General features: G+C 41.2%; 1 protein-coding gene across 1 annotated transcript in view; it reads left to right on the top strand.

Annotated features, from left to right (window-relative positions):
- The window catches only part of LOC139445902 (Fanconi anemia group A protein homolog), a 64,883-nt gene extending 57,784 nt beyond the window's left edge, over window positions 1–7,099 (top strand). The window contains exons 36-39 of the mRNA XM_071227161.1: window positions 2,450–2,592; window positions 3,299–3,425; window positions 5,969–6,061; window positions 7,019–7,099. Of these exons, the coding sequence (XP_071083262.1) occupies window positions 2,450–2,592; window positions 3,299–3,425; window positions 5,969–6,061; window positions 7,019–7,087 (432 nt within the window). The 3' untranslated portion in view covers window positions 7,088–7,099. The remainder of the gene's footprint in view (window positions 1–2,449; window positions 2,593–3,298; window positions 3,426–5,968; window positions 6,062–7,018) is intronic.
- Window positions 7,100–14,151: the final 7,052 nt, after the last annotated feature.

The following is a 14,151-nucleotide window of genomic DNA, read 5'->3' as shown; positions in this document are numbered from 1 at the left end:
AGATTAGGGACAGTCAAATCTCCTGTAAGGATCGGTTATGAAAAATATAATCCTGCCAATGAATTGCCGGAACGAAATAATCTTGCTTCACGCATGCCTTAAAAATAAACTGTCCAGTTAATGTCTTGATACATGATTTGGTTTTTTTCGGGAAAAAGATAACTATATCTTTTCAACCTGACAGGATAAAAAATTGCTTGTTTTTAAAGCATGACTGAAAAAATAATGTGGCAAAAACAAATGCCAGCAGTGTGGTGTACGAAGCCAATTAGATCCTGAAGAGGTTTATAAGATTTGTAAAAATTGAGAGAAGATGTCCCTTGGGAGAAATATTAGCCCTTGTACCAAATATCTCCGATCTAAGGTGAGTGTTGGGTTTCGGGATATTAGCATTGTGTCGACAGGAGAAGTGTGAGGGGAGCAAATCTGCCACCAGTGAATGGTTTCCTACACGGAGACACTGGGGAAGGGGTTGTTACTGATCACAGGCAGACAAAACAGAAGGGCTAGTTCACAGGAGGAACTTGTTCTCTGTTACACTGACAGCAGTATGAAGCTTGATGTATTCCTAATGTATCTGCCGTGATGTTTGTACTCAAGTAACACAAGGATTCCACGCCAATCTTGTTGAACCTGCACTCGTTCTATTCTATATTATTAGTTGGTGACTGATTCAAGACATATAATTGATTTCTCAGACAAGAGTCCTATTTCTTCAGGACATTCAGGGGAAAACATTGTCAATACCAGAGGTAAAATTACTGGTTCACAATGTTATCAGAAACGAAATATTTCATTAATAATATCACAGCAACAGCTTAACCTGGAAGAATGAAATGGTCATTCAGATTAGGGGCCATTAAGAGAATGACATACGTTGGTACATGTTCTATGGACACAGTCTCTGAAGTGATCAGGTAATTAAGAGTTTTATAAGCATCTGCTTCAGCAGAGTTAGTGACTGGACATGAGTACTAGGGTGACACCCCCTGCCCATTTTATGTAAAACCCATTTCATGGCACACACACACACGCACACACACACGCACGCACGAACGCAGGCACGCACGCAGGCACGCACGCATGCACGCACGCACGCACCCATGCACCACACCCCTATATTAGTTACCAGTCCCTAAGTAATGGTTGTTAAATTTTGCCGACCCCCCTCTATCTCCTTGTCATTGTTGTAAATAACAAATGACCAGCCCCTACAGGTCACCGGTATTATGAAAAAGAACATCAGAGATGACTTGAGTTCATTCCTTCAATGAGCGTATTTTGAACCATGCAATAAAGATCATGAGATTATTCAGACACCTCCCAAAACAATGAATGATAGACTACCAGACAGTTGACTGGAAGAACTCTGACACCCTTCCTGGTCACTAAGTCAAACTTGGCTACAATGTCCCCTGTTGTGATGCCGAGATAGGACAACTGTCACTCGCGGAGACCAGGTCGGACAAACTACACTCATACCAGATCTATTGTCTGACCTTGATTTGTAAACCAAAGCACAGTTGTTTGTTCAATATATACTTGCTAAGGATCAAAAGAGTCATATTTTGTCAAAGATGTTTTTCTCAGTAAATGTTGATTGATGTATGTACAGCTGACCGTATCTGATGCAAGTTTTTAATGTGGAATTGCAATTATTTTGATGTTGGACACTTGTCAGGCAAGGAAAGTTTATACATGTATGTGGTTTTACAATTAAGACTTGACTTTCACTTTGTGTGAGTTCATTGGAGTATGACCATTCATGGAGTGAGGGCCAAACAGTATGAACGTAGGACCTTCCAACAATGTTCACTCAAATAATTTCTAGATTGCTGTGGACTGTCACTTGTCACCAGACATATGTATTGCGTCAGTAGTTTGGGTGTGCATTTCTTTGATTTATTCAATAGGAAGGGTTGTAGCAAGGATATTCTTGAACGGGTGTTCAGTCAAACTCTTGGATTTATACCAATGTATGCTAAAATGCTAAGTTCAAGAGTCTAAATGATTAGAAACAATGCTTCTGTATTTATTCGTGCTTTGGACTTGCTAGACCCGTTTTATTACAATAAAGATCTTTATTATAGATCAGATTGTCTTTACTGGGTGCCGCCATTTTATTTGAAGCAGTTGCAAGTGATATGAGAGGTGGAATCTGAATGGTCAATATGAGGGACATAGAAGGGACATAACTTGTAATAGCCACTGGTGGCGCTATGGTCGAGCCCAGAAATTACAGCCTACTTCAGCAAGGGTGGACACTGAACTATTACAGTCAGTTAACTCCCTTGCTTCGGGAAGATGTGGGAAAGCAGGATATGATGTTTACTTTACATTGAAAACATTGCTGTTCCCCAATGTTTATAGTATAAACTTTAAACTTTATACCATGCTGTTTGTAACTGTGCAATGCTTGTGGTTTGATTGTGTTACTTCTGCCTGTCAGTACCTCACTGATGCCCGGATGTCACTGACAAGCATCATCGCCACACACCATCATGTCCTGGTTGCTCTTGCTGACAAGGATCTGCTGGAAACAAGAGTTGCCTCCCATAGTGCAAGGACATTCAGGAAGACTGCTTTAGTACAGTAAGTCCAAAACATGTGTTCTTTTTATGGAGACATATTGTCATTTTACGTATTTGTTTGCAATGAATTCATGATTTGTGTCAGGGATGAGCCCCACTTGTGTCATGATTTTCATAGATGTAAATTCCTTGAGCATACCTGGAAGAATATATATGTATTGGAACACCCAAAATGGAACTTGGGAGGTTACAATGGACAGGCAACTGCCCTGTCCATAGATGGGTAGCCATCAAGAAAGACAAACTGTCACCTGTGGCCTAGCCAGGTATGTGTGAATTGTTGCCCAGTGACCTGTCCATAGATGGGTAACCATCAAGAAAGACAAACTGTCACCTGTGGCCTAGCCAGGTATGTGTGAATTGTTGCCCAGTGACCTGTCCATAGATGGGTAACCATCAAGAAAGACAAACTGTCACCTGTGGCCTAGCCAGGTATGTGTGAATTGTTGCCCAGTGACCTGTCCATAGATGGGTAGCCATCAAGAAAGACAAACTGTCACCTGTGGCCTAGCCAGGTATGTGTGAATTGTTGCTCACCCTATCGACCACTGGTTTGTCAGGCCATTCATTTACCCTGTGCAGGCAGGGTCATGTAACTGTTTTACCACTGACTGCAGTTTAAAACTCCAATCCTTCACTAATATTTGTTTTTTACAAATCCAACAAAGAGTTGTATGGGTGGCTTAGTTTGTTCCCTCTATATTTAGATGTGTAGCTGAGATGAAGCTTAGTGATGCGTGTCATACGTTCGGTGCGTCTCCCTCAACTCTGACCAGTGTGATGCACACCTACAGCCAGGTGTGTCGGCAGTTTGAGGATACTGTCAGGAATCAGGTAACATGACAGGCACCTGGATGAGGTCTGATGGAAAGGTTACAGCATCAGGACCAACTATTTGATAATAGCATCTTCCCTAGGCAAGGGAGTTAACTCACCATAGAAGTCCAGTTTATACCCTTGCCAAACCAGGCTGGAAATATGGAGTTCTATTTTGGCTGGACTAATGAGTTTATGCGTAGTCCAATCAAAATCGCATGATGAAATCAACATCTGCCATCAATTGCAGGATTTGCAAAGCATGTGTACCAGAGACCATATACAGTGATCGCTCGCTATAACGCTACCAATGGGGTCCAAATAATTGGTGGGCGTTATAGACGATGAGCCGTTTAACCGAGGCCGAGGCGCGCGCTCGGAAAATCTCAAATCATCAATATGTGTTTATCTCACGTCACATCAAAATAGTATATATTTTTATGGACCTAGATCTACCTGTAATATCATTCATTTATTAAATCTGTCACATTTCACAATGTCTGAAATACGTATTCCATTTCAATTTATCATTTTTAATCGATAAATTAAAAAATTATTCACTATTTCCCGCGATGTTATTGAAAATAAAATTCTCTGACACACATTTCGACAACGGGTCCACATCAAAGAGCAAAATAAAGACGTTTTAAACAAATCTTTAAATATATTATACAAAGTGATAAATAAAATCAACAAAAATATATCTAAAAGTAATCAAACTTACATCTAAGTTATTATTTCCATCGTTTCGTGCGATCGCGTGTAATGTAAGTCAAATGACATCTCGGCTTTCGTCGCCTTGAATTCTCGGCTCGGACACAATGTTTAATGCAAAAATATATGCATGAAAAATCTTTGTCACAGCTCGTAACCTAGCACGATACATTCGCGAAGTTCCATATTTTTAATATATATCGTGATTTCCTGCTTAAAACGTTCAGATTAACACGATTTAACAAAAAATATTTTGCCAACTTCTGAAATTTATCAAACACGAGCGTGGTATCACAGCTATAATTTGATTGGCTGCCTGAGGTCACATGCTCAAAATTGACCAATCACGAAACTTGTAGTAGATTTCGGCAAGAAAGCGTCATTAGAAACAAATTTTAATCCAATGAAATCGCTTGTTATAACTACGAAAAAAACCAGGCGATGTTACGAAAGCGCGATTACGAAATGAATGACCGCCGTGTTGTGACAGCAACTACATGTGTGTGACAGTGTCGCCTCAAATTTGATTGCCTCACTAATTAAGAATATAAACTTCGCTTGTGGTTCTCTTTTATTGCATGCATGCGCTTCTAAGATCAAAGGTCGATAGTGTGAAAAGTTAACTAGTTGAACAATCGTATTTCCGGGACTTGCCGCGGATGTTTTCAAACAGATTATTAGAACTCCATTCAGCGATAAACGGTTGATTATGCAATGAGAAGCGTTATGTGCAAATGAACAACGAACAACAATACAATTATGTCTGTGTAAAACTATCAGTAATAAAAGTGTACATAAATTTTGGGAGCCATGCGTTAACGCGCGTAGTAACCGAAGTAGCGCTTTATCGAAGAGCGCAATAGCGAGCGATCACTGTAATAGATGGTCTCTGATGTGTACCGACAACTTACTGTCAACTGACATTTTCAAAACCTTTTCATGTTTTATATCAAGGCGCTCAAGTGATTTGAAGCACTTTGTGATGTTAATTACAATGTAGATCTTGATTATCGATCAGATCCACTTCACTGGGCGCCGCCATATTATTTGAAGCAGATGTAAGTGATATCTGAGGTGGCATATGATTGGTCAGTGGAAGGGACATAACTCATAATAGCCACTGGTGGCACTAAGATTGAGCCCAGAATTTCCAGCTTAGTTCCTCAAGGGTGGAAACTGGACTTTTACAGTCAGTTAACTCCCTTGCCTCGAGAAGATGGATGATAGGGGATGGGATTATTCTGCACTGAGACAAAGCAAACTTACATAAGTGGTCACGTAGAAAGTGGCCAAAGTAGTACTGGGTACTCAAATTTGATTATGAATCATCATGAGGATAAAGGACTAAATCGCTTTCTTCAGCCAAGGTTAGGCAAGCAGGGATTAAAATCTCAAACCTTACATTGGCCGTCATATGAGTAACTGTATTGTATTAGTTCATCACATTATTTTCTTCACATTGTCTCAAATATAAGTGACCACCTCTGTTGGTGGTACCTGTTGTTACCCTGCCCGGCACTCGGCATTCAGGGGACTGGTCAGCTCGGAGTCTGTATACTGTGTCTGAGTGGGGTATTCATGTTAAACTGCTGGATGGTATATCTGTGGGCTAGCACTATAAAATTGGCATCAGTCCAGACGAGTACAAGCAGCCACACAAACACACATGAATGCTATATATTTGCAATAATCTTTGACATGACATAAAACCCCATTTCAATTCACGTCACACAAATATAAGTAATAATTATGATGGTGAATATTATCATCATCACTCTTGTTAATTTGCCCTTTGGTTTCTCCTGTTATTAATGTTGTGTGAAGTGTTGGCTGTGTTTTTATTTCAGAGCATTTCTCTGCTCCAGCTGTCAAAGTGTGCACAGTTTCTGAAGAATGTGCTCAACAGCGTCAGTCTGGAGAGTCTACAGTCAGTTGATCAGGTAGTTAGATTGACTTTGTAACAACAGGTGCCATCAAACAGGAACTGAGAAAGGTGTGATCAGTGTTTGTTAGGGCTAACACGGGAAGGGTCGACTGTAGTTGTATCCAGTGACAAGATAAATTTTGTTTGTTACTTAACGCTGCACTCAGCAATGTTCCAGCACTATGAGGAGGTCTGTAAATAACCAAGTCTGGACCAGACAATCTAGTGATTGATATCATGAGCACTGATCCACGCAACTGGGATACAATGACATGCATCAAACAAGTCAGCGAGCCTGACCACTTGATCCCATTAGTCGCCTCTTACAACAAGCATAGTCATCTTTTACAGCAAGCCTGGGTTGCCAAGGACCTATTCTAACCCGGATCTTCACCGGTAGACAAGATAAGTGGATCCACTTGACCAGTGAGGCGGCGGCACTGCTGCATGAGAAACGGCAGAGTAACCACTGAAATTTAGCCTGAAACATGTTTTCAAACTGAGTTTAGTCAGAGCACCAGCACTAAGTCTTGACCATGTTAAATGTTACTGGTTGTTCTGAAGTTGATGGGGGCACAGTTGTCTCAGGTGTTGCAATTCCGCGTCCCTTGGGCATGCCAGAAACTTGTGATTGTGAGTTTGAATCCCGGTTCGCCTTGATTTTGTTTCTAGGTTTGTCAGCACCATACCCGCGGCCGTGCTCATGGGTTTCCTCCCACGTTAAGTTTACACACTGTGATATAACTGAAATACTGTTCAAAGCAGCTTTAAACCCAACTCACTCACTCACTCACTCACTCTGAAGTGACTCTACAGCTGCACTACTGAATAGAAAATGGAATAGCACTGAAACAGTTTTAATCTGAAAAATCTGATTTTGTGAAAATTTGTTTATGCACACACACACAATAATAACCATTCTGAGGTGATGTAATTGTTTATTAATGTACAGTAATCCTACTCTTGTTTTCAGAATGAATTGTCATCTGCTGGCCCCGACTTCCAGCATCTTGTCTTGTCTCGACTGGCGGCAGGGAGGTAATGAATAGAAAACACCATGCAAGGAGTTGCCATTGGCATCCAGAGAACTAGGTCTGACTTTCATGGTCTTGTCTTGTCCCAATGGAAGTGTCCATCAGTATCTGGAGAACTAGGTCTGACTTCCACCATCTTGTCTTGTCCTGACCGATGACAGGCAGGTAGTGAATAGATCACACCATGCAGGGAAGTGTCCATCGGTATCTGGAGATCTAGGTCTGACTTCCACCATCTTGTCTTGTCCTGACCGATGACAGGCAGGTAGTGAATAGATCACACCATGCAGGGAAGTGTCCATCGGTATCTGGAGATCTAGGTCTGACTTCCACCATCTTGTCTTGTCCTGACTGATGACAGGCAGGTAGTGAATAGATCACACCATGCAGGGAAGTGTCCATCGGTATCTGGAGATCTAGGTCTGACTTCCACCATCTTGCCTTGTCCTGACTGATGACAGGCAGGTAATGAATAGATCACACCATGCAAAGTGTCCATCAGTATACAACAGCCGATCTGTACAGGTCATGAGTTTGTTCATCTTGTGTGAACGGTAAGTCAAGAACCTTATGAAGAGAAGTGTCCGTTTATTTTAATCAAAATATTCATTAAACACAATTATACTCTTCTGCAAACACAAGATTAATCCTGTTCAATCTTGCAAATACTGGTTGTTAAAATAAGAAAGAGGACTTCCTGATTTCAACATGTTGACTTATGATCTGGTTGGTAATGCTGTTTGTACGTGAATGTAATACCTGAATCCCTGCTTAATCAGGGCTCAACACTTAGGAGATAAAGTTCCCAGTTAACAAACAATGGGAATGGAGTAATGCATTGATATCAACATAGAAGCTCCAATTGTAATCTTCTAATAGCATGGTTTCAAAGAAAAGATTTGATAAATCCTATCTCAATGTTATATCTCCATTTTATCTCCAAAGTTGAAGGCTGAATCTGTCACTCTCTACATCAACAGACCTCCCTTACTGACCTTTTATTTAGGGCTAAAAAAGAGCGAAACTCTTGACAGATGTTAAAGGTGAGGCCACCCACTTACACCCAGTCACTGCCCCAGGTGTAGTATCATTATCATCAGGAATACTTCATGCTATCTCATCCTGCGAGGGTTGTTATTGAATCAGATGTCATGAGTGTATATTCTGTGTAAACAGCTGGCTGCTTCTGGAGCAGAGTGTATTGCTGTCACTTCAAATATACTGATGGAAATAAGAAAGGGAACGGAACAAAGATTGACTTTACTGCTGTGTGCAGTCAAATGCTCCTCATCAAATCACTATGGTTGAGATATTGTTGATGAGATCTTAAACTTTACCTCATTGAAGTCATCCTTAATTTGTTTTTCCCTTATATTTCTCTGTCAGTGTGGGGATTCAGATTAGAGTAGATTGGCAGCAACCTATGCTAGTAGGTCAACAGGAATCTATGCTGGTCATAAGAAGCGATTAATAAATGAGGTGGTCTGACTCTGTGACTTGGTTGATAGTGTTTCCTTGTACTCCAAGATGTTGATCGTTGCTCACAGTATTGATCTCTGAATTGTCTGGTCAAGACTCAATTATCTACAGTTTGCCATCATATAGCTGTAATATTGCTGAGTGCAGTGTTAAACAAAAACCGAGACAAATTTGTATATTCTTTCTTTTCTTTAATATTGGGGCCGTCAGGTAGCCTAGTGGTTAAAGCGTTCCCTCGGCACGCCAAAGACCCGGGTTCGATTACGGACATGGGTGCAATGTGTGAAGCCCATTTCTGGTGTCCCCTGCCGTGATATTGCTGGAATATTGCTAAAAGCCTTGTAAAACCATACTCACGCACTCTTTACTTTATTGGGTATCGGAGATTAATTGTTGAAGCTATTCATTTCATAATGAAATGATGATTTGTTTAAACTGTTACTGTTATATTTTGTACATGTTATGAATAAATATTTTTACTTTTGCGGATTGTTATGTGTTTGTGTTGGCAGATCAAATGAACAAAAGTAACCCATGTTCAGCTCTATTTTTGTTTCTTTGGACGGTTTGGTAGCACCATGGTTAAAGTGTTCGCTTGTCCCTCCTGGGTACAATGTGTTGATCCCTGATATGGCAGGAACATTGCTAATAGAGGTGTATATTCATACCCATGCGCTCTCATTCACTCACTCAACTGGCCACAGGTTACATAATGTGCATGTGTGACTCGACAATGGGGATTGCAACTCTTTGGAAAAGGAAGAGTGCATTTTTTTCTTTGGCAGCTCGTCTGTTATCGTGTCATGTTAAAGATATATCACCAACTGGGTTCTTCATGTGATAAAGAAGAGGGACTGCAGACTTCATCCCCTCAAGATCCGCATTTTCTCTGATATGGATAGGAATTGTCAAGCACTGTCAAGAACTGTCAAGAGCTCTCCCATCAGTCCATGTTATTACCTCCAACGGGATGAATGTGTGACAGTTACTATGATTCACAAGCAGCACATTTCTCGCCCCAGATGCAGTTCTGACATGCTTACAATCCACGCACAGTTTACATTCACCAGGGAGTTACATAAGACCTATATAGATTCTCTACATCAGCAACATCTTTGTGATGGGGATGCTTTGCGTATCTTTCCTAATGATAAGCATGCCTTACAGGGTGTTGACAACATGTATAGGCTGTAACTTCATTGGTGCTACGAACATCAATATAACTCCAGATAATGTAAAATGGGTTATATATGTTTACAAGCAGGTCGTTTAATACCACAGGGAGATAACGCAATGTTAAAGCAGGTTTGACCTGTGGTCGTTCATCGTCAAGGATTCTGTCTTTAAGAGAGCTTATTCCACAAGAAGTCCTAATCTGTGTACAAATACCATGGAGACCCAGCTAAGCCTATCTCATGCCACATGTGTATTGGAGCATATTTCTGCCGGAAAGGGGATCTAGGAGAGCAAGGAGGATTAACGGGTTCTGGAAATGCATCTAATTGGTCATTAATGCGTGGAGCGGTGGTGCGTCATGGTTTGACTGGGGAGTCGGGACAACCTGGGACGGAGGTTTGCTTCTGCCAGATAAAGAATTGGAATGCAAGACTTGTTTGAAAGACAAGCCGTAACCCTACTTAGCACTCGGGTAAACCGAGTATGTGTTTTATAAGGACGGCGAAACTGGAATAGCACAAGTCGGTCGTCTTATTGGAGATCTCGTATGTTTTTACTGATGACAACGTCAGTTGGAGTCGTACTGTAACATTAAACTTATTTTTTCGTTTGTTGTTTAACGCCACATTCATCAATATACCATTTTGTTAGCAGCGTATAAATAATCGAGCCTGGATCAGACAACACAGTGATTAACCTGTGCAATGATATCCACGCCGTCGGGTGACGGTGACACACGTCAGTGACCCTGATCACCCGATCCTTGTGGTCGCCTCGTCCGACCAGCGTTGGCTAAAAGGGTACATTAGCTCAAGTCTTTATGGTAATCATTATTAGTTTAAATAATAATTTCTAGATTATATAAATAATAAGAATAAGTTGTCCATAGAATCGATTGGCGTCGTTAGACCTTTCTGTCCGTTTTTTTCTAGACTTGCCTTTCACAAGGATAGACTTACTATATGGTCTTTATATTCAGTATAGCCGAGCTTATCGGGAACTGTTTTAACCCGGAATCTTCACGGCGGGGAAAGTGTGTTTTGTAGAGCCATTGGGTTGGCATCTTCCTGAGGCAAGGGCTTTAACTGACTATGAAAGTCTCCACTTTCCACCCTTGCCGAACTCGGCTGAAATTTCCAGGCTCGATCGTAGCCCCACCAGTGGCTATTACGAGTTATGTCCCTTTTATGTTCCTCCTATTGACCTATCAGATTCCATCTCTCATATCACTTGCATTTGCTTCAAACGATATGACGGCGCCCAGTCAAGACGCTCAACTCAATAATCAAGATCTGTATTGTTATAAAAGTGAGCGACTTGATTAAAAACATGAAAATCCTGCAGTCGACCGAAATCTTCCCTTGAAATCTATGTTGTTTAGGAACCGGATGTCTTGCTTGTTCAACGATTCTGATTGATCTACGCATAGACTCGTTAGTCCAGCCAAAAGGTCACTCCATAATTGCAGCCTAGTTCGGCAAGGGTGGAAACTGGACTTTTATAGTCTGTTAACTCCCTTGCCTCAGGAAGATGAGCTGGGGGATCAGGGTACCAATGTCCCCAGTTCTTGGGACAGTGCCCACTAAAGAGCTCATTGGGCTCAAATGGTTACAATGTGTGACCTCACTGTCACCAGCACCCGGCGTTGATCGTGCTATCAACCACTAGTTTGACAGGTGAATATTCCACCACAGACCATTGCGGTGCAGCGCGAGGCAACAACCAACCACGCGTATGTCAAGTATAGTACAACTACATTATATGTTACGATGGAAACTACATTATGAAAATACATAATCAGATCTCTAAATGTGGGCAGCGTCACTGAGTGGTTGAGTCACGATTTAGAGTCACATCGGCATTATTTCAGCCATACCGTCACCAAATCAAGTTGTACAGTAATAATACATGAAATAGATAATAAAACCTTTCGAAAAAGGGCAGTTAAAGCACTAAATTATCACACATAAATCTTAAAACAGTATGTTACCTCTTCATGGAGATCCGGGGTAGAATAGGTCTTCAGCAACCCATGCTTGCCGTAAGAGGCGACTAACGGGATCGGTTGGTCATGCTCGCTGACTTGGTTGATGCATGTCATCGTATCCCAGTTGAGTAGGTCGATGCTCATGACGTCAGTCACTGGATTATCTGGTCCGGACTCGATTATTTACAGACCGCCGTCTTATAGCTGGAATATTGCTGAGTGCGGCGTTAAAAAAACACAAACAAACAAACATAGTACGTAACCGTAACAATTTGACTTCATAACGATACATTATTAAAATGGGCTATAGATCACCAGCGACCATAGTTAGGCCACCATACTAGGCAGCATGGGGACTTACGGTCCATCTGCCTCCCGCATGGTTACCCGTCACTTAAAGTGACACAGTCCACTGCAATCAGCAGAAAAGTGCCCTATCTGGAAGGATGTTGTTTTGTAATAAGACTGTCAGCGGGTCAGTCACGTGTGGTCAGCAGCCATTCCAGGGCTCCTCATCCACTGCTGACCTTCACACAATATAACAACTGTTTCTTTCTGTAAACTAGTTTCATTTCAGAGACTAGATGTTGACCTGCTGTCTAATGGACAGGAGTAGACTAACACTTAGTCTATGAAAACATTTCTTTAAAATAATTGTATTTCAAAAGAACCTTTCCTCTTCTGCTGTTTTCATGTGGAATGGAGAAACTAGACTTGGTTTAGTTTGATCTAGATTTGCTTCGGCATTTAGTAAAAATATTTATATACTAGTATATAAATTCCACAGTTGTGGCGCAGGACTAAGGGCAGAGCAGTGCTGTGGGATAGCTTAGGCGGGGGATTTTACACAGCTACATCAGAATGTATTTTGTAAGATAGATGATGCATTCTTAACAAGTACCAATAGACAACAGCATTTGGAACGAATGGAAACACTTAATTTTAAAATGTTTGAAGACGACTGTGATTTACTTAAAACATTGCTTTCTCGAGACATACATCAGCTATTGATGACCACGATCTCTTCCTACAATATGTATGAACGAGAGAAAAAGATCGTAACATATGATCATGTCTACATATATATGATTTATAATTGATAAATGCCATGTACATATACAACGCATGTACGAATTAAGGCAATCGACTTTTCAGTAGAGGAAATGGATTGTTGGATGCTTTTTAATACACGAGTAACAAACAAGCGGATGATTCCTTTGAAGACCACTGCACACATGAGTGTGCGCACGTATAGACGCACTGACCTCACGCACGCAGAACCCTGACGGAAAGACAGTTATTTATTCTAGCTGACATTGCGTCTTTTTTTTTAGAGCAATACTTATTGTAAAGTATTGAACTTTTAACACATCCCAAATAAGGCAAGTCATGTGCTAATGAAATAATTGTGCATTTTATACAGTCACCTAACATAAGACTGCCTTCGTGGTCTATTGGATAGAGCGTTTGCCCGGCTTGCGAAAGGTCGGTAGTTTGATCCCCGGACCGTGTCAATCCAAAACACGTTAAAAGGTGGTACTTGTTGCCCTCAGGATTAAGGGGCTAAAACAAAGACTGGTCGTTCGGAGTCAGTATACTGTGTCTGGGTTAGGTATTCATGGGGGCGGTCGGGTAGCCCAGTGGTTAAAGCGTTCACTCGTCACGCCGAAGACCCGGGTTCAATTCCCGACATGGGTACAATGTGTGACGCCAATGTCTGGTGTCCCCCGCCGTGATATTGCTAATCTAGTGATTAATATCATGAGCATCGATCTACGCAATTGGGATCGATGACATGCATCAACCAAGTCAGCGAGCCTGACCACCCGATCCCGTTAGTCGCCTCCTACGACAAGCATAGTCGCCTGTTACGGCAAGCATGGGTTGCTGAAGATCTATTCCCTCCGGACCTTCATGGGTCTGCCACAAGTGCAAGTATTTGTATGAAAGTATTCATTATTTTTTCAGTGATTTATGACAACAAATTCCAACCCCTGTGTTATCCTGTCTCCCAGACTGAGTGTGGAATTCCACGCACGTTTGGAGTTCACTTCTGCCTAAATGTTATAGATATATTACTTATCTTTCCACTTGACTTTAACAGCTACACATGAAGGTCATTTCCTGATATCTCCGTACCATGAGCCAAATTATTGTGGGACTGAATCACATTCAAGAACAATATTCTTTTGACAGTGACAAAATAAAATTCTACTTAATGCTAATGACAAGTCTATTGAAATTATACATATTGTACTTATATACGTGATTTTCACACACATTCTGACCTTGAGCATCCGAGTTTAAGACCGTCATGTGATGTAACTCGTTCAGCATTGTCACTTGATTCAGTCAGTATAAAAACCATGCACAACTTTTGTCTCCTGCCCATTAAGAATTACATTTCAGGAGTATTTTGTGACATTTCGA

This window comes from Haliotis cracherodii, unplaced genomic scaffold, assembly GCF_022045235.1.
Source record: "Haliotis cracherodii isolate W230 unplaced genomic scaffold, xgHalCrac1.p SCAF_10, whole genome shotgun sequence".
Taxonomy (NCBI): Eukaryota; Metazoa; Mollusca; class Gastropoda; order Lepetellida; family Haliotidae; genus Haliotis; species Haliotis cracherodii.
The sequence above is the reverse complement of the archived record's forward strand: the minus strand, read 5'-3'. Positions and strand labels throughout refer to the sequence as shown.